Below are 20,381 nucleotides of genomic sequence, written 5' to 3' on the forward strand. Positions count from 1 at the left end.
TTAAATGAATAGAAATCCCCACCCTACCTTTACAGAAACATGTTTGTCTAGACATAATAGGTTCTTATAGAAGTCAATAACATACACATTTACATTATCTGAAATATATTGTTATTCTGCAAAAAATGTCATTTACATGTTAGTATTGTCTTTGTACTTGTTATTATTATTCGGTATTCTCCATTATTATGAATACTTGACTACTGCAGTTAGATAATAATCTGCAATAGAATGCGTATTAATATTTATTGGGCTGATAGCATTGCAGTGTTGCGAGCCACGTCCAGAAGATTTATTGCTGATAAATAACAACAATAAATTATATTGTACTTTACTGCTGAAGAAAGCTGAAACCAATATACTGCATGATAAGAGATAAGAGTGATTGATAACATTGTTTGGGGGTGGGGGGGGGGAACACACTTTCCCCTAATAGTTTAGGGGCTGGGAGATGTGAGGGAGGAGGTTGATCTCCAGCTCTTGGCAAGAGGCGGTGCTGTGTCAGCCAGCGCTGCACCTGCCCTGTGTGTGTACAGTATATAAGTGGTGTCTGGAGCCCCTGCTCTGTGTGAGCATGGTGAGATGGACGCTCCCCGGCAGCAGCAGTAGCAGCAGCAGCAGAGCTCCCTGCAGGCTGACAGTGCCCAGTCTGCACAGGAGCTTGTCACTGCATGCATAGATGGACGTGAGACCTACTAGGTAAAGGGACAACTGGATTGCTCTCACTTACGCTGAGTACTGCGCACACTTCTTGCTGAATGCTCCCCCCACTCCTCATGCTTTCTTTTCTCTTCCTTTAGGTACGTTCATTGAATCCTTTATTTCCGCATCTTCCTCATGGCTGTCACATTGACTTGTGATTCTCTGTGATCCTTGCCTCATTATTTAATCTTACTCTCAGCATTCACCGATGGGATCTTCTCTTCTACCTACAGTATCTAAGACGTACTTTTCAATCATCTCTCTGTACTACAGTATACAGTATGCCAGGCGTTTCCAACCTCAGTCCTCAAGGCACACTAACTGCCCAGGTTTTTGAGATCTCCATGCTTGAACACAGGTGACTTATTTTGATTTAACCATCTGAAGCATGGATATCACTAAATCCTGACCGGTTGGGAATACCTGCCATACACAGAACCTTTGCAGCGTTGTGTGTATAACACACCCCTTTTTATTGTTGTGTGTAGCTGAAATCCCTGTGTAGTGTGTTGTATATAGCACTACCTTTTTTTCCGTAATTAACAATCTTTGTAGTGTCTTTTATAGAGAATTTTCTCTATCTTTTTTTATTTTTATTTCCCTTCTGTCTCTTCCATTATTTTGATAATCTTCTCTAGGCCTTTCTACTTAATAGACTTTCCCTCTATGCACTTCCTTATATACTGTATTTTCTATCCAACTCTCCTATGTGTTGCCTCTGCTGTGTTCTCTCACACCGAGTTACAAATACCTGAATACTTTCTCTGCCCCTTCATCCATCTATGCCTGCTTACTCCCCCATCCGATGCGGCTGGCGCTGTGTCCTTGCTCACTTACAGCTAGTCAGCAATGACACTCCCACTGGCTGCTGCAGCTTGTGCCACAGTTATTACACAACTACAGGCCTTCTTCCTTTTGTGTATGTATGTGCCCACCGAAATGGTACAGTACCCACCTCTCTCCTACTGCAGATCGTCACACTGTATGAACTAAAAATGTTGGCAAACAATCTCTCCAGTGGACGTGCGGAAATTCACTTCTACAACCAATAATACACAGGATATAGGGTGTCATATAGAAAGAGGGTCAGATTGTCAGTATACTGAATAATATCCATGAATTGTTTGCTAGAAATAAACACCCACTGGTTTTGTGTGTGTGTGTGTGTGTGTGTGTGTGTGTATATATATATATATATATATATATATATATATATATATATATGATGTATATATAAAATGAAAAGCGTCACTCCAGGGCTTGTTCAAATCGTGAAAATGTTTTCAGCCACCGGCGTTTCGGGCCTTTTTTCTAGGACTTTAAAATATTAATATCAATTTTATGTTAGTGGCAGTTTGTCCATGTGGTTATTTACTAGCATCCAATGTATACTTAGAATTACCTAGTATCTACTGGGTAATATAAGCAGCACTGCACTCCTCAAGTTTTTTCTCTTGTGCCATGCCAAGCAAAGATAGGTAGATAGATAGAGAGATAGACAGACAGACAGATACTTATATAAACAGCTGAAGAACATACCACAGTACCCATTACTCTACACAATTTTCCTTTTATAGTTTACCGTTATACCAGGAAATTATAATTATATTTATCTATCTATCTATCTATCTATCTCTCCTCCAATCTATTCATTCGTGTAATGTTAAGAAAGTCCCTCAGGCACTGTATAAAATAATATTGTTGCCCTCTCAGTTTAACACTGTGCTCTCCTCTGTGTATTCCCTCTTATAATAGATTCACAATGTAGGTCACTTCTAGAAAATGTCATTGCTATTTACACAGGCCAACTTTTATAAATATCCTTCCTTAAGGTACTATTTGCTTCTGTTACCGTTGCAAATTTTTTATTTATATTGTCACAAGCCAGTGTACCTTTAATAAAATCTAAGAGATAAGATTGCCAAACAGAAGTCCCAATACAGTAGTAATATAATATTTTAGTATTTATTCCCCGTAGGACAATATGGAATTCCCTTACCAGGAAGATATTGTGTTATTATCAGCCAAATGTTGACCTATTTGTGCAGTGAGATGTAAGCATCTGATTTCTGGAGGAGGGATACAGCTTGTCATATCCAGTTACATACGCCACAAAATCTACCCCCAAACATTCCTACGTTCTGCCCCTAGGTGCCCTGCGGTCCCCCTCCCCTCCGCCCCCCGTTTCCTGACGGCTAATGTCCTTTAACGAACAAACACTTATAAAGAATGTCATCTAAAAATAAATTGAATGCTTACTCATATAAACAATGCTATTGAAATTAATCTACAAAATAGCTGATTTTATACAGATTATATATCTGGACCATTTTGTGTTACATATAAAGGCGTTTATTTTATACGTAATCATAGATGTTAAATGACTTATATACTTACTTATATATTACTTATAGTCTATATATTATTTTTAAGTAGATGAACGATAGATAAATATATTAAGGTAAAGGAGTGAATAGTGAAGAATTAAAAACAAATAAACAGTAAGGAAAATTGATGCGTTTATTTTCTATATGCATAGTAAAGCAGTTTTCCAACACATTAATTTTCATTGGTATATATTTATTACCCACTGGTAGAATCAGTAAATAGGTACATTGAATAATCAGACTAGACATATATCTATCTATCTATCTATCTATCTATCTATCTATCTATCTATCTATCTATCTATATATATATACTTTTTTTGCCTATTAAACTTTGATCTATGCAAGTCCATGGTGAGTGCCCTCTACAGCGTTCTTGCTGATGCTAAGATATATTTTTGCTACTAATGGAGTACACCCTGTAGCCCCCTGTAAGAAGCACCCCGCTGTGTCGCCACTTCTGGGTGTGAAAGCAGACTCTGCTATTACAATTATATATATATATATATATATATATATATATATATATATATATATATATATATATACATATATATATATGTATATATATATATATATGTGTGTGTGTATATATATATATGTGTGTGTGTATATATATATATATATATATATATATACACACACACACACACACACACACACAAACATGCATACATACATTTATCTAATGCAATTTGTAGTAGTTTACCATTGCAGTTTCTATCTAGGGTTCTATCGAAGGAAAATCCACAAATTCCGGCCATGTACCTACAGTATACTACAGGTTGTGTGTGACTATTTACAGCCAGGATCCCCGCTACACTAATTAAGCCTTTGCAGCAAATTACAAGTGATTTCTCTGAGTAGGAATAAATAGTTCCGTTCTCCCTGCTCGCCACATCACCACTGTATTAGGACTTTATTCTTGGCTTGTGGCGAGAAATCTGTTTTAAATAGTCACGTTTCTGACAAGATTGGGGATGGGTGTTGGAAAAATAGTTGCGATGTGCGTGTGTGTGTGTGTGTGTGGGTAAGTACAGTAGGTGATAGTTTGGGTAGGAGTACTTTAAAGAAATTGTTTGATTGACATAATATATAATGAGGGATCTAGAAATCCCTGAGGACACGAGCATGCTCCACTGTGTATTAAAGTAAAATACGATGTAGGATATGGCTGAAAGCACCGTCTTGGCGTATACAATTTGGGTGACATATGTTGGTGACGTAAATTAAGAAAATTAAATTCTAAGGAAACGTGGGCAATATATACGATGTAATGTGGTGGAATGAAGGTTAGGTTTCACTACTGCATGGGGTGAGAGGATGGGAGGCTGAATGTGTTGGAGGGGATGGGTTTGGGTACTGCAATTGGTGACAAGAAGGGTGGGGGTGAAGCCTTAGAACCTCCTCCAGATATGCAGCAGTCATGCAGACACCCTCATCCCCTGAACCCTCCCCAAATGGAAAAAAAAATCTTCCCAATCTCCACTTGCTAGATGAATGTTTTAGCTGTAGATAGTCTTTGACGGTGCTCAGCACAAAGCTAACATTCTGTACTCCCCCTCCCTTTCTCTATTACCCCTCCTTTACAGGATTCACATTGGGCTGCTATTCCACTGAGGAAAGGACACACACAAAAAGGGGTAATAACACCACCAACTGATACCATACCCCAACCCTGAACCCACATATAGAAAAGAAGGAGGTGAAGGCTTCCAACATGGCGATACCTAGGAGGTCCTAATTGCCTTTGGAGAAGGTGTCATGCTGAAGGGGGATCGGGGGTGGAGAAGAGCCAGTCTGAACAAGTGGAGGTAACAGTCTTCATCTAGGCGCTAACTGCAGACCTACACAGAGGACTACCAGATTTTTTTTTGTGGGGAAATAAAGTCTTCACAAGCCAACATGGCTACCATGATCAGGAGCAAACTGTCCAATGTGGCCACTTCGGTGTCCCACAAGTCCCAGGCCAAGGTTAGTGGAATGTTTGCCAGGATGGGCTTCCAGGCGGCCACTAATGAAGAAGCAGTGGGCTTTGCTCACTGCGATGACCTCGACATGGACCACAGACAAGGACTTCAGATGGACATCCTGAAGACCGAGGTCCCCACTGGTGATGCCACAGCAGAAGGAGACTTCCATTACCAAAGAGATGGCACGGGTCCCCCTCCCTCCACATCTAAGGATGAAGGACTGTGTTCTGAGCTCTCATCGGTTGGAAAACCTAAAATCACAGCATGGGAGGCCGGCTGGAATGTCACCAACGCCATCCAGGTAACACCACTGGGGTCATTTACCGTCTATCTATTCCATAGAAATATTCTTAAATGCGGTATCTGATAAATGAAATGTCTGATATTATGGAATAGAGACTGCTGAGGTCATATCCCAAGGTCAAAAATCCTGTCCCTTATGAGACCAGCCTTCACTATTATCCTGAGACGCCCCTCCCTCTGAAATAATTAACTGCATGGTAACTTTTATGTCATCAAATGCTTATTAAATATGAGCATCGGACTCTCCTAGGTATAAACACGGGCCATGTATTCTTTAAGGAATTTTGTATAGCATTCGATTAATATATACCGCTATACCGCTATATATATATGCAATCCATCCATGCCTTTTAAAGGACTACACAACTAATATCAGACTCCCATCTCTAGCAAATCTATTTTTTCTCATGTAGCCATGTAGTTTTAAACATTATACATTGTAAACGTTTTTAACACAAAAAATATTATATATATTTTTTGTGAACTAGTTAAATGACAGATTTTCTAAATGGATGGAACAACAAGAAGTAGGAATTTCGATTATAAAAAATTACAAAAAACAAAAACTGAATGATGATAAATCAGTATATACAGATATGAAAATGTAAATACCTGTATTAACCCATGAATCATATTTGAGATAATTAATCATTGTCTTTATTTATACAATTGTTCATTTGCTTTTTCATACAGAGGGTATTTGGTTATCGAAAAATAATGTCCTTGGAAACGGATTTAGTAGATGCGCATTCAGTCCTTGTAAAAGAGATAATCCAGATTCCACGCACCAAGATCTGCAGCAACACACACACACACACACACATACACACACACACACACACACACACACACACACACACACACACATCTATTTATCATACACAAGGAATTTTTTTAAAGTATACAATACTAAAAATAACCTGCAGTCGTCCAAACTTAATAGTGTAATTCATTCACCTCTCTCTCTCTCTCTCTCTCTCTCTCTCTCTCTCTCTCTCTCTCTCTCTCTCTCTCTCTCTCTCTCTCTCTCTCTCTCTCTCTCTCTCGTCTCTCTCTCTTTCTCTCTCTCTCTCTCTGTCTCTCTCTGTCTCTCTCTCCCTCCATCCATCCCTCTCTTCATCCTTCCCTCTCCCCCCACGCCCCCCCCCCTCTCGATCCCCCCTTTAAACTATCTGCCTCTGATTTCTGACTATTATGTGTTTTCTTATCTTTTTTAAGAGAATATACAATACGTAGCATTAATGATTCTAACACTCGATGCATACAGGATGATCTACCCTACATGCACAAGCAAGAAGAAACCAGTACATCTGGGAAACATAACGACCCCTATTGGTGACCATAAATATGAACGCTAACGCAAAATTCTGTATACAGTATATCCACATTTGGGGCGCATTAAGAACAGCCTAGTAGAGACCCCTAATATCAGATTCTGCACTTGCTGCATACTGTATGTGTGCACTGTACATATAAAAAGTACTATCAAGGTGATACTGAATGACTATTTTATAGCTCTGGTTCCTCTATATTTATTAATATAAACATTCTAATTTATTATCGAGCACAACCACAGAGATGTGCATTGTTCTTATACAAAGAAAAGGAATTCTCAAGTAACCTATCACCTTAGGTGTTTAAAACACTGACACTTTATTGAAACAAAAGATGGGCACTTTTAAAGATGGCAGACCAATCCTGAATGCCTCTGCACACCTTTAGCATGTCAATCAGCGCACCTTTTCATTCGGATGTCTTTGCCCCCAAATGGATGAACGAGGAACTGCAGGTTGAAGTTAAATCTGTGCAATATTATGGATGAGAGGCGTTTCGGCATGATAGCAGTATCGGGGATGGAGTATGTGTTTGACGCTGCTAATCAAGTCAAATAATGTAAACGTGGAGTAGGGTTGCAGTATTTTGCAGATAACATCACTGATCTTTAGCGCCGGAAGAATATTTGCAATAAAAGTGGTAACTGTCACGAAATCCCATTACATTGTAGTTAATAGACATTGTTTATATATACAGTTAAAGAGGATACTACCTTAAATTGTATAGAATCATAGTATGAGGAGGTAACTGTTGGCTGTGATTACCCTGTAGATGCAAAATTTTGCAACCCAATTTGGCAAGTTTATGGTAAAAACATTTTTTTTTAAAAAAATGAATTGAACAGAGCAGTGGTTCTCAAACTATTCTGCTTCAGGACTCGTCAGAGAATAAACATTATTACGGGATCCCAGCAAGTTACCACAGAATGTGGCCTAAGTTCATCCCAATTGCCCTGAGGCAAGATAAACATTGGTGCCCCCACACACACACACACACCACGTGTGTATGTATGTCATGTATATTATGTTTAAAATAAAGTGTGACATCTATGGTCCTGCTTGGTGGGGGAGTCAGACGCAGAAGCAGTATCGATGGCGTTGTATTAACTGATTTAAACTTGCAGGGGTGGAGAGGTGCCCCCTTGGGAGCAGGAGCCCAGTGGCAGATGACTCAATTGCCTCCCAACCCCCCCCCCCCCCCCCCCCTACTGCACATGCAGCAGCACAAAGCAAGTGAAGTAACCACTAATGCGACAGGAAAGTAGTGGATAATGGGGGACTAAAGAAAGTGAAAAAGGGACAGAAGAGGGAGGCAGTGGGTGTTTGCTTACTAAGTCCCCCCCCCCCTCCACAGACACATACCATAATTTCTGTGCTCAGTGCACACTACCATTATGCAAAACCAGTAATTGGTGCAGCAGGGAGGGGGTTGCAGGGGCAATGCAGGAGGATTACTCACCTTCCCGGGAGACCCAAGGTGCCAAAAACCTTGTACTGGCCCCGAGTGATGCCCTCCTTCATGTAAGGTACCCTGCTGCTGCTGCTTTCTAGAAATACCCCTCCTTGTGCCTGTGGATGAATCTACCTGCCCATGCTGCAGTTACATGGGGTTCTTCACAGATTCAGAGTCCTGCTTATTAAAAACTGGCCCCTATGACTATGAGTCTGACTGTGTTCTGCCTATTTTATCATATAGTCTCCTACAACTCAGAAGCCCCTGGAAATGGAAGTGTCCTCACTGTCAGCCACATGCCCCCTGCTGATATCTGCATGTAGATGAGGGATCCAGGGGAACAGCCTGCTTGTGTAAGCTAATGCAGGACCTGAGAGGCAGAGCAGGGGGGGGGGGGGGGGGGGGGGGGGGGGGGCTTGGTGGGCTTGGTGGTGGAGCAAGCTGCACCCATTTTTCTAATACTTACTCTCTGGAGTCCAGCAGTGGCAGCAGAAGCGCTGCCAAAATCCGCTGCATAAATGGCCTGGTGACCTGTGCATGTGTGTGCAGTGGAGTCTGAGCGCTGGAAAAATGGCTGATGCTCAATATTTCAAGGAAGGGACACCAGATGTGGTTTTACCTCCTTACTAGTCACTCAGGATCACCTCCATATGTACCGGGAAGTACAGTGCTTCTTAAAAATGACATATAGTATAATTATGACTCTTAATGCATTTATTTTCCATATAGTATATATTATATGTGTGTGAGCCTGTGCACGTGTCAATCACAGCAGTGATTCAAGTTGTGAATCACTGTACAGTACAAGACAGCTGTGATTTTGTCGGAATTCAAATAGATTAGATAAAGGGATTATAATTAATTTGTTAAAATAAGTGGATAATACAGGTGTAACGAAAAGTGTGCAGGGTCCTTGTTCATTCAAAAATGTAATTCTATATATATACTTGATCATCTGGGTAACCGCCATTCATCACAAATAATGTATATGATGCCCTATTGCCTGGTACTATGATTTCACTATGTTATAAGGAGAAATAATTTGCTCAGATCTCTGTCTATTTCCGTCATCCTCTTGGAGGGCAGAGTGATACAACCCTATTCAATTTATTGCATGAGTACGCATCACACCTTCCTCTGAATCATGTGACCTATACATATCTATTCACATAGGCTGAATCATGTGACCAATCAAATGAACATCCTCCAGGTATGGGAACCTTCCAAGATCTGAGGCTGGTGCTCTATAGCTGTGTTAATCAGGGGGTGGGGCTTATTGTAAAATATATCTAAGGACAGAATACTTTCTTTAAAATAAGTTCATTTCATATACTGATTGGTGAAGGTACATTGCGCACACCTTTTGTGTATTCAATTGTTCATAGGTGCTGCTCACTCTAAGGGTGCATACACACTGTACAATTTTTTTGACCAATTTGGTTGAAAGACCTTTCCATTGAACCCAGTGTCCTGGACTAAAGATGTTGACAAAAGATATTGACAACAGACGAAAGAAGAAAGATCTAGCTACAGTTTATAGGCTCTTTTTGAAAAATATTCAAATTGAGCTGCATGCACAGTTGACGAACAATCTTGATGAACAACTGGCGGGTATGGGCATCATCATTCGTCGTTTGTTTGTTGACAATATCTTTTGTCAACATCTTTCGTCCAGGACACTGGGTTCAATGGAAATGTTTTTCAACCAAATTGGTCAAAAAAATTGTACAGTGTGTATGCACCTTTAAGGGTATCCCGGTCCCTTTTGATAGAACTTAAATATATATGGTGGGTGGAGTGAGCGCTATCCTACTGGTGTTGTTTGCCAAAAGAAAAAGTAAATGGTGCTAGTGAAAAGGATTTGGAAAGAAACAGAATTAAATGTTAAGATCTAATTATTGATAAAATGTATCCTTACAAAGCCGGTGTGTACTAATTGCGGATGGGTGTTTATACCACCCATGGGCGGATACCTTGTATGGTACTACGTGATACCTTTGAAAAGGCTGTCAGTTGGATGGCGAAGCATGTCGGGGGGAGCATCTGCTGATTCTATTGGGTTACTGGCTGTAATTGGATTCCTCGCTTTTGGAGAGACAACTTGGTTTGTTTACCATCATTGGACTGTTAGCTGGATTCACCACCATTTGGTACTATCCACTTTGGGACATCACCACCTGCATACTGAGGATCACAGGGACGCACCTCGTTGGGGATACCCACAATCCTAGTGGGTTAACATCTTTCCTCCAGCGTCACTTATCCGGCAGGGTATGTGGACCCCATTACAAACCAGCTTCAGGCCGTATATACTCCACCAACTACAAGTGCCTCCAATAAGGACAATACAACGAGAATCCACTCCCATAAGTATCAGACCCTTCTATACTTTATATATATTTAAAAAATATATACTTTTTTGTATTCTGGTTTATTTTATTTACTTGTAATAATTGTGTACACGTTTTTTATACCTATCCACTATATATCGTGCAATAGCAAATAAAATTATATATTGTTTTTTCATCCAACCATATTGATCCAATATTTTAGCGCTCCACCTCTTGCTATTCCATATATTCTTATTGTAGGGGTTTGACACCCCCTAGTAGGAGCTGCTTGACAAACCACCCTATTAGGTGCCTGTTTACTACTAGCCACCTTGGCTATTAGTTCACCCCTTGCACATGGTACTATGTGGTGCTTGGTATGCACCTATTTGGGGTCCCCAATAGTGGGAAATTTCCTGGACAAGTCTCACCAGGGGAGATTCCCAAACGGGTTTCAGATTGTCTTTATTAGACCTCTTTATGCTCCCATAGGTCCTGAGCCCAGGACCTACGGTCTCTCCTGGTGATTTGTGAAGGAAAATGTGGTATTAGGAAGTCAGGGTGTACTGGGTGGGTGCCTCTCAGGCTTAGGGCGATTCCTTGGAACCCCCTTACAATCTCATAGGTTCTTAGAACCTATGCCCTCTCCGTGTACTTAAATGCGAATGTCTTTTGGGTGTCACAGTTAAACCCTGCTGAGCGGCGTCCCGCTGAGCAGGGTGGGTGCAGGTCATTCACTGTTTGTGGGGATTGAGATGATGCCCTCAGTGCTCAGTTCCTGGTGCAGCAGCCTTTTACTCTGTACCTGTTCCCTGAGTGCTGTCCACGTCTCTTCCAGCGTGTCCCGGCTCTGCAGCACTTCCGGGTCTCGCGCTCTCGCCAGGGCCGGATTTAGGGGTCAGGCCACCCCTAGGCACAACATATTAAGCCCCCCGGCATGACATATCAAGTCCCCCCCCCCCGCGCATGACATATTAAGCCCCCCCCACCTCGGCAGACCTAATTGCCCTACAGGGTTGTGACAAATTGTCTGGTCTCCCTACTTGCCTGCTACAGTAGGAGAGCAGGGGAGGAGAGAGCCGCCACTGCCACTGCCCAGCCAGCACTCACCTGCAGTCTGATCCGGCGAGCACAGACCGGGATTACCAGGCTGCACACAGCTCTCCTCTCCCCGCCGCTCTGCTCTCCCCGCCGGTGGACCTGTCTTCCAACGAGCAGCAATCAGGGCTTCTTCTAGCGGGAGGGCGACACCCCATCACCTCCCCATATCTGTCCCTTGTTAGACAGGCAGGATGCAGCACAGCACAGGCACATTCAGTGCTGCCGCCCAGGAGGAACACGAATTCTGATAGGGCAGTAGCAACCCTCTCCTTATTGGCTTTTTTGTAACTCGATGCTGCCCGCTCAGCCAGGTCACAGGCAGCCTGCCGCCCTATGTTAGGTGCCGCCCCTAGGCCCTTGCCTCACGGGCCTAGTGAGAAATCCGTCCCTGGCTCTCGTGAGATCACGGGATGCAACTGTCAATCAGTGGTTTCGTCCGCAATGGTAGCTTCTCTGTCCTATTCGGGGAGAAGTAATTCATGTGATGGTGTGGGTGTAGTAACGACGCGTTTCGGCTCTGGCGGCCTTTTTCAAAGTTACTTATCCATTAAGTCTGATTGTCATTTATGTAGTGTCTGCTCTCCTAATTGGTTGGTGCCATGGAGAGTCAGATTGGTTGCTGGAGTGATGTGGGAGGTTCTACTACGAGTAGACTGGCTTATACTTCTGCTAATGGAATGGTTCTAATGTGATGAATGAATGTATTCAAATGGGATTCCATTGGTATCTTGCGGGATGCAAGTTGATGCGGATGCGGGATGAGGCACCTCACCACCCACCCAGTACACCCTGACTTCCTAATACCAAATTTAACTCCACAAATCACCAGGAGAGACCGTAGGTCCTGGGCTCAGGACCCACAGGAGCATAAAGAGGTCTAATAAAGACACTCTGAAACCCGTTCGGGAATCTCCCCTGGTGACACTTGTCCAGGAAATTTCCCACTATTGGGGACCCAAAATAGGTGCATACCAAGCACCACGTAGTACCATACAAGGTATTTGCCCACTGGGTGGTATAAACACCCATCCGCAATTAGTACACACCGGCTTTGTAAGGATACATTTTATCAATAAATTAGATCTTAACATTTGATTCTGTGTCTTTCATTTCATATACTGTTTACACACTTTTCTAAATGCCAGGTAATGATGACAACTACTTTCAAAATACCTTTATTTTCCTTTACTTTGACCACAGTAACATAATAATAACTATCCATCCAGGGGGTGAGGTCAATAGGTCGACAGTCAAAGGTTGACCACTATTGGTAGACAGGCAAAAAGTTGACACATGAATAAGGTTGACATGCATTAGGTCGACTTGATCAAAAGGTAGACACAAGCAATAGGTTGACATACAAAAGGTCCTACACTGTGACAGGTGCTGCGCATAATGTTACAGTGCAGGAACCAGCTACTGTCGGGTTGGGATCATTTGGTCTACAGCATTATGGTCGACAGTCATTAGGTCGACACCATTAGGTAAACATGGGAAAAGGTAGACATGGGTCTAGGTCGACATTGGAAAAGGACGACATGGTTCTAGGTGAAAAGGTCATTAATTCGACAGGTCGTTAGTTCGACAGGTCATTAGTTCGACATTGTCTAGGTCGACAATCAAAAGGTCGACATGGGGTTTTTCACAGTTTTTTTTACCTGAATGTCAACACAGTTGACATGGACACAGTTTAAAGTGCACCTCACAACCTTCGCATCGCTCGCTGTGCTCGCTATGCGTCGGGCACGGTGCCTCGCTACGCTCGGCACACTATTTTATTCTCCCACCATGCCCTAGTGGATGGTAGGGCATGAAATACCACCTGTCGGCACATGATGGCTCAAAAAACAGTGAAAAACTCCATGTCGACCTTTTGACTGTCAACCTAGACAATGTCGAAGTAATGACCTGTCGAACTAATGACCTGTCAAACTAATGACCTTTCGATCTAAAACCATGTCAACCTTTTCCCGTGTCGACCTAATGGTGTCGACCTAATGACTGTCGACCATAATGGTGTAGACCAAATGACCGCATCCCTACTGTCACTGAGGAGGAGCCAGCACTTTGGTTTCACCCCTCTGCAGGCAATAGCCAAGGATGGAAGGTTGACACAAGTATTACATTGACAATGGCTAGGTTGACAGTCAAAAGGTCGACATGTTTTTTTCACTTTTTTTTTAGCTGACATGTGCTGACAGATGGTATTCCCTGCCCTACCATCCACTAGGAACTGGAGGGAGAATAGTGTGCCGAGCATAGCGAGGCACCATGCATGAAGGCGCTCACCATGGGAGGGGACGCCGTGCACCAATACGATGTACATGTCGACCATGTCAACATTTGGGACAAAAAAAGTGAAAACCCATGTCAAGCTTTTGAATGTCGACCTAGCCATTGTCGACCAATTGCTTGTGTCGATCTTCCATCCATGTCAACCTATTTCAGGTGTTGATCTAATCCATGTCGACCTTCAGTGGTCGACCCAATGCATGTCGACCTAAAGTTGGTCGACCCAATGACCCATACCCCATGGGAGTGCTATATCATATGAGGCTGCAATCCATTAGTAGCAGTGTCTTGTCCATAGACGTAAGTGGATTGTAGGTGATCGCATACACAAATCTCTGGTGCCGACTCGCTTGCGTATGTTAGGTCATGTAGAAATTAAGTATATTATTCCCTGAAAAATAAAACACAAAAGGAAATTAACATTATGAATGGAATGGGAGAGGATTAGAATAGGTTAGAGAAGTCAGAACCTAAGAATCTTGGTCTTAGTGATATTTGTTCCGTTCACTCAGACCATCTACATACTGTCGACTGCAGACCACACAAACAGTTGAATGGCAATATCAAAGCTATGCAGTGTTTTTCAGGGGTGCCGGACGCTCACGACAGTCGGGATCCTGACAGTCATTTACCCGACGTCGGGATCCCGACTGTCAAAGCGCCGACAGCCGGGTGCCTGACGGCCACCCGCTATTTTCCCTCGTGGGGGTCCCCGACCCCCATAGAGGGAGAATAGAATAGGTTGCTCGCGTAGCGAGCCACCGTGCCCGCAAGGAGCTTTATTGCGCTCACCATGCTGTCTGAGTCTGGGCAGTCGGGATCCCGACATCTGGCTAATGACTGTCGGGATTCCAACTGGAACCCCATACCACACCCGTTTTTCAGCACAGTGAAAGCACAATTCCAGCAATAAATCAGTGGAAATTGTGCTCTTATTTTGAAAATTTGTATCTGTTTTGATGATAGTTCCCCATTAATTAAGATTAATATCCACCCTGCTTATTTGGTTAATACAAGTAGTACATGAACTTTCAAACTGCATGCTATTTGACACTATGCTATATGCTGGAGAGAAAGGAACTATTATATCTCTTAATATTCAGCAATCACAGGGGTTTATTTACTAAGATGGGGTTTGATTGAAGATGGGATATTACTTTGGGCAACCAATCAGATTCTAGCTATTATCTTTTAGACCTTCTAAATAAATAAATAAATAAGAAGTATAATCTGCTTGGTTGGTATGGACAACATCCCATCTGAAATAGAACCCCATCTTAGTGAATAAACCCCATATTGTCATAATATGTCAGATTAGTCATGTACTAAAGTACTGCTAAATATACAAAAGACAGGCCTAAATATAGTATATTCTGTGGATTAAAATCCTTCTTTGCACTGCAATCTAGCATTAGAAAGAAAGTCATAAGATAAACCACTTGGACAGAAATAACACTGGATAGTAGATCTAACAAGGTTCTTGAGCCCTCACTTGTGTTGTTTGTTTCTTACAGGGGATGTTCGTGTTGGGATTACCATACGCAATTCTCCATGGTGGATACCTGGGACTGTTCCTTATCATCTTTGCTGCAGTTGTGTGTTGCTATACAGGAAAGATACTCATTCAATGCTTGTATGAAGAGAATGAAGATGGAGAGACTGTGAGAGTGAGGGACTCATATGTGGACATTGCCAATGCCTGCTGCGCACCAAGGTTTCCTAAACTTGGGGGAAGGATTGTCAATGTGGCTCAAATTATCGAACTGGTCATGACTTGCATCCTTTATGTGGTGGTCAGTGGAAATTTGATGTACAACAGCTTCCCAACCCTACCAATTTCTCAGAAGTCCTGGTCGATCATAGCCACTGCTGTGCTTCTACCATGTGCATTCCTCAAAAACCTTAAGTCTGTATCCAAGTTCAGCTTGCTCTGCACTTTAGCTCATTTTGTCATTAATATCCTAGTGATTGCCTACTGTCTGTCCAGAGCCAGAGACTGGGCTTGGGACAAAGTCAAGTTTTACATAGATGTAAAGAAATTCCCTATCTCTATAGGCATAATTGTTTTCAGCTATACCTCCCAGATCTTCCTGCCCTCTCTGGAAGGGAACATGCATAACCCCAGAGAATTCCACTGCATGATGAACTGGACCCACATCGCCGCCTGCATTCTGAAGGGCCTTTTCGCTCTGGTGGCTTATCTAACCTGGGCAGATGAAACCAAGGAAGTCATAACAGACAACCTACCCTCCACGATCAGGGCAGTGGTCAACATCTTCTTGGTGTCCAAAGCTTTGCTATCTTACCCACTCCCCTTCTTTGCTGCAGTAGAGGTCTTGGAAAGATCTCTTTTCCAGGAAGGAACTAGGTCAGTCTTCCCAAACTGCTATGGGGAAAATGGGAGACTGAAGTCTTGGGGCCTCACTCTAAGATGTCTCCTAGTCATATTAACCTTACTAATGGCCATCTACGTGCCCCACTTTGCTCTGTTGATGGGTCTCACTGGTAGTCTCACAGGAGCTGGTCTTTGCTTCCTCCTTCCAAGCCTCTTCCATCTCAAGCTTCAGTGGAGGAAACTCCTGTGGCATCATGTTTTTTTTGATGTGTCCATTTTTGTCATTGGCTCCATCTGTAGTGTGTCTGGATTTGTGCATTCTCTCGAGGGTCTAATAGAAGCCTTTACATACAATATAGAGGATTAATGCAAAGAAAGTGAAATTGGACCTCAGCATCACTAGAAATGATGCATCAGATACTGCTGATATCCTAATTTCGTCAATTTACATTAATCTTCTGCTGCCAGCAGTGGTGCCATCTATACATTGCTTTATAATGTTTTGATGGACCGTCTGGCAGCTGATATGCTTCAACATGCTCCTACTATAAGCTATGATTACATTTTCTTTTGACCCAATGAAAAGCTTACATAACAAATAATTATATAACAATGAAAGGGAAATAATTTATTTTTATTATATTTATTTAGAGCTGATCTAATTTGGATAAATGGTGGATATAATATATATATATATATAGATAGATATAAATCAAGAGAAATCCATAGCAATGATTCTGAAGTAAGAAAGAATTGCATGTAACTTTTACTCATTGGCCATTTTTTAATTAAATTTATTAGGCAAACCACAATGTTATACTATACAAGGGGCATTTTCATGCTGTTTCCAGAAGTTGATTTTTTTAATAACTTACCACATTGTGGTCGTTATAGCAAAATCCTCACCTGAGTCCACTGTGTTACTTGTGTCCTGGTATTTCAAGCACAATTCTATCCAATGTCACAGTCCACCTGAAAAATGCAGTTGTGAACTCCTACTGAAATGTTTTTCCAGATACAGAGTTCATCTAGAGGAGCAAACACACACACAAGGGGTTTGTACAGGGGCGGAAATTCATCATGTCCAGTTTTTTCCAAAGTGCAAGGTTTGTTACCCGTGGGTGTGTGTGTGTGTGTGTGTGTATGTATGTGTGACGTAACTGTGCTCACAAACAAGTGTATATCCTAAAATTCTATTGTGGTACCTTAATATATACAACAATAAAGAGAGATTCTCATGACTACTTTGTGTCTTGTACAGTCACCTGACTCAATGTTGTATGGATGATCTATTTAAATGAACGGACCTCACTGAGGCTCTATTGCATATTCGGTCAAATTGTATTACGGGTTATTGCAAACAGCATGTGAAGGAAGGCAAAGTCATCTGCAGTCAAGTTTAAATATGTTCATGTTGATAATCAGAGTTTCTCACAGAATTCCAATGAACCGAGAATTAACTATTCTTCAGTGCACAGCAACAGTTTAACCCTCTGAATGCCAAGATAATTTGTCAAAATAGGTGTGAAATTTGCCAAGCAAACATTCTTACTCATCGTAATGACCTGTAATGTGAACCTTATATAGGAAATATAATCTTTTTTACTCAACCTTTTATTTGAATTTATATAACACATTTGAGCTTCGCGGGCACTTTTAGCAGATATTTTGCGCATCTCTAACAAAGATGTTGGCACTCAAAGGGTTAAGAACTGTCTGACTGCTAACTTCTGTTGAAGAAAGTGGACTATACGGTTTTTAGGCAGGGCTTAAAGTGGTCATGCAGAGGTGGGGGAACTGATTTCTCTATGCCACCTATTTACCCCTCCTCTCTCCCCATTAGGCAGAGACAGGGCCAGTGGTGGGGTTTTTGGCACCCCCTGTATACTAGAATGCTTTTCTGTGAGAATTACTGTGCAGGGCCAATGTGGAGGTTAAAATTTTTCACCTCACCATTAGCGGTGGTGGAACCGCTCCCCCTCACTTTAACCCCAGTTATTAGGTTGTAAATGGAAAACATTCTGTTTGGAATCTCCAACTCAAAGCAGATAAGTTCAATTATTATATATTTTTTTTTCTTAAAATGTTATAATGCAGCAAAGGTCAAAGAATAACCCCCCCCCCCAGGGCAAAGTACAACATTGCTACAGTTTTTAAATACAAACACTAATAGGAGGACCAGATCATAAAGATACTTTATATACAGTATGTCTCAGTATGATGACAAATTATGCCACTGTAACATGTTGAAAACCAAGGGCGTAACTACCATAGGTGCAGGGGGTGCAGCTGCTATGGGGTCCAGAGCTGAGAGGGGCCCACTTAGCCTGTTAAAGTATCATGTGTTGTATACATTTTTCAGTATGAGATGATAATTAGGGGCCCTTACAAATTCCACAAACCTCTTGCTTTCCTTATGGGCATTGCTTGGATCCCTCCTATGGAAGCCTTGGCATCTGCACTGTTCAGTTCCCTAAAGTAACCAGACACTTACTAAGCTGGGCCTGATTTGAAGCTACAGCAGGACATTGTATTAACTTCCACCTGTATTTGTCATTATAATAATCTGTGTCCCTGAAGAAATGGTTCACATAACTGTCTCCTAGTTATGGGATGACAGAAGCAGGAAGTGAGGCCAACATAGTCAAATGGCTGCAGACTTCTCAATTTCTGCAGGGACAATAACAGCGCAGAGCATAGAGGTCACAAAGGAGGAACCACCGCAGTTCAGGTAAGGAGGTTCTAGATGGCGAGGTTATTTTTTTACAATGTAAATTTGAACTTTCCCCACAAAAGTTGCAATTATCCATACATTTTTAAGTTTTCCTGGTAAAGTAAATGTCAATATTAGAGAAACGCAGTTGCATGCCTGTAGCGAGTTTCTGTCCGCCTCTCTGGTGCCTGCTCTTTGACATGTCTTAAATAGCAGATATTGCTATGCGCTGATTGTATTTCACTGGTCCATCTAAAACTATCACATATTATTAATCGTGGCAGGAACAGGGCCGGTGCAAGGCACCGGAGCGCCCCAGGCGAGTCGGGGTGGGGGCGCCCCGGTGCCGGGGGGGGGGGTACCTGTCGTTCGGCGCTGTGTATTTAAATCTGGCGGCGGAGGCAGCGCCGCAGCGGGGGTCCCTGCAGTCCATTAAAAATCACGAGCGCTATCTGCCGGGCTATGCGGAAGCGCTTCTAGTGTGAAAACACTGGCAGCACGCTGATTGGCTGAGATCAGCGTGCGCCGTGCTGCCAGAGTTTTCACACTAGAAGCGCTTCCGCATAGCCCGGCGGATAGCGCTCGTGATTTTTAATGGACTGCAGGGACCCCCGCTGCCTCCGCCGCCAGATTTAAATAGACAGCGCCGTAGCACAGGTACCCGGGCGGCACAAAATGCCGCCCTCCAGTGGCCGGCGCCCTAGGCAAATGCCTAGGTTTGCCTAGTGGTGGCGCCGGCCCTGGGCAGGAAAGTTTTGTGAAGATCTAAATTGTTTATGGTAAAGACACTAATGGATATATTATTTAGGCATGCTTAATAAACAATAAGAATTGGCAACACCATACTAGAAACTAGGAAATCCCTTCAACATTTTTATTATTACACATTTACCTTAATAATTATATTAAACACCAATGCCTGTGTCTCTGGCAAGCAGGATGCCTTTAGACACATCAGACCAGCACCCTGCAGCCTGAAAAACTATATATATTTATAACTATATTTTTAATTTGATTTATCATCTAAAACATAAATCTACACCAGATAAACATTTCTATAGGCAAACATTTCATACTACTAGGGCTAAACTTACATAAGAATCAGGTTTGATTTTAAAACAAAATTGATGGACAATGCTGGAACATTTTACGCTCAAGATCACAAATTTACTAAAGGGCTTTTTTTAATACTATTTTGATCTATTGGTGATACTGGTTATGTTCAACTTCAATCGATTTCAGTATTATTGTTTCATCTTTGATTGACTTTGCACACTAATAGATGTACTGGAAAGTGATGAAAAGGAATTAATTTTCTATAATTTTCCTATTGGTAGAAAGCATCACATACAAAGATGTCATCACAACTTCTAAAAACAAAAAAAAAACCCTATCAAAATACAGGAATTTCGGTGGATTTTGTTGGAATGAGCTTGCACTTTAGTTGGAGATATTTTT

At 42.0% G+C, this 20,381-nt stretch overlaps 1 protein-coding gene across 2 annotated transcripts; it reads left to right on the forward strand.

Annotated features, from left to right (window-relative positions):
- Nucleotides 1–554: 554 nt before the first annotated feature.
- SLC32A1 (solute carrier family 32 member 1) lies at nt 555–17,451 on the forward strand. 2 transcript variants are annotated; one of them, XM_083147724.1, is made up of 3 exons: nt 555–699; nt 4,682–5,363; nt 15,390–17,451. In XM_083147724.1, the coding sequence occupies exons 2-3, from the start codon at nt 4,995–4,997 to the stop codon at nt 16,575–16,577; spliced, it is 1,557 nt and encodes a 518-aa protein (XP_083003850.1). In that variant the 5' UTR covers nt 555–699; nt 4,682–4,994; the 3' UTR covers nt 16,578–17,451. The 2 variants fall into 2 exon arrangements, with proteins under 2 accessions (XP_083003850.1, XP_083003851.1); XM_083147725.1 differs by having other exon boundaries at nt 655–800.
- The last annotated feature ends 2,930 nt before the right edge of the window (nt 17,452–20,381 follow it).

The sequence above is a fragment of the Crinia signifera genome, chromosome 6, assembly GCF_055691185.1.
Source record: "Crinia signifera chromosome 6, ASM5569118v1, whole genome shotgun sequence".
Lineage (NCBI taxonomy): Eukaryota > Metazoa > Chordata > Amphibia > Anura > Myobatrachidae > Crinia > Crinia signifera.

Bases quoted from the DNA above. Each gene is read 5' to 3' on its own strand.
- SLC32A1 (XM_083147724.1), top strand. From the start codon at position 4,995: ATGGCTACCATGATCAGGAGCAAACTGTCCAATGTGGCCACTTCGGTG. The intron at 5,364-15,389 runs GTAACACCACTG...TGTTTCTTACAG, and splicing joins ATGTCACCAACGCCATCCAG to GGGATGTTCGTGTTGGGATT.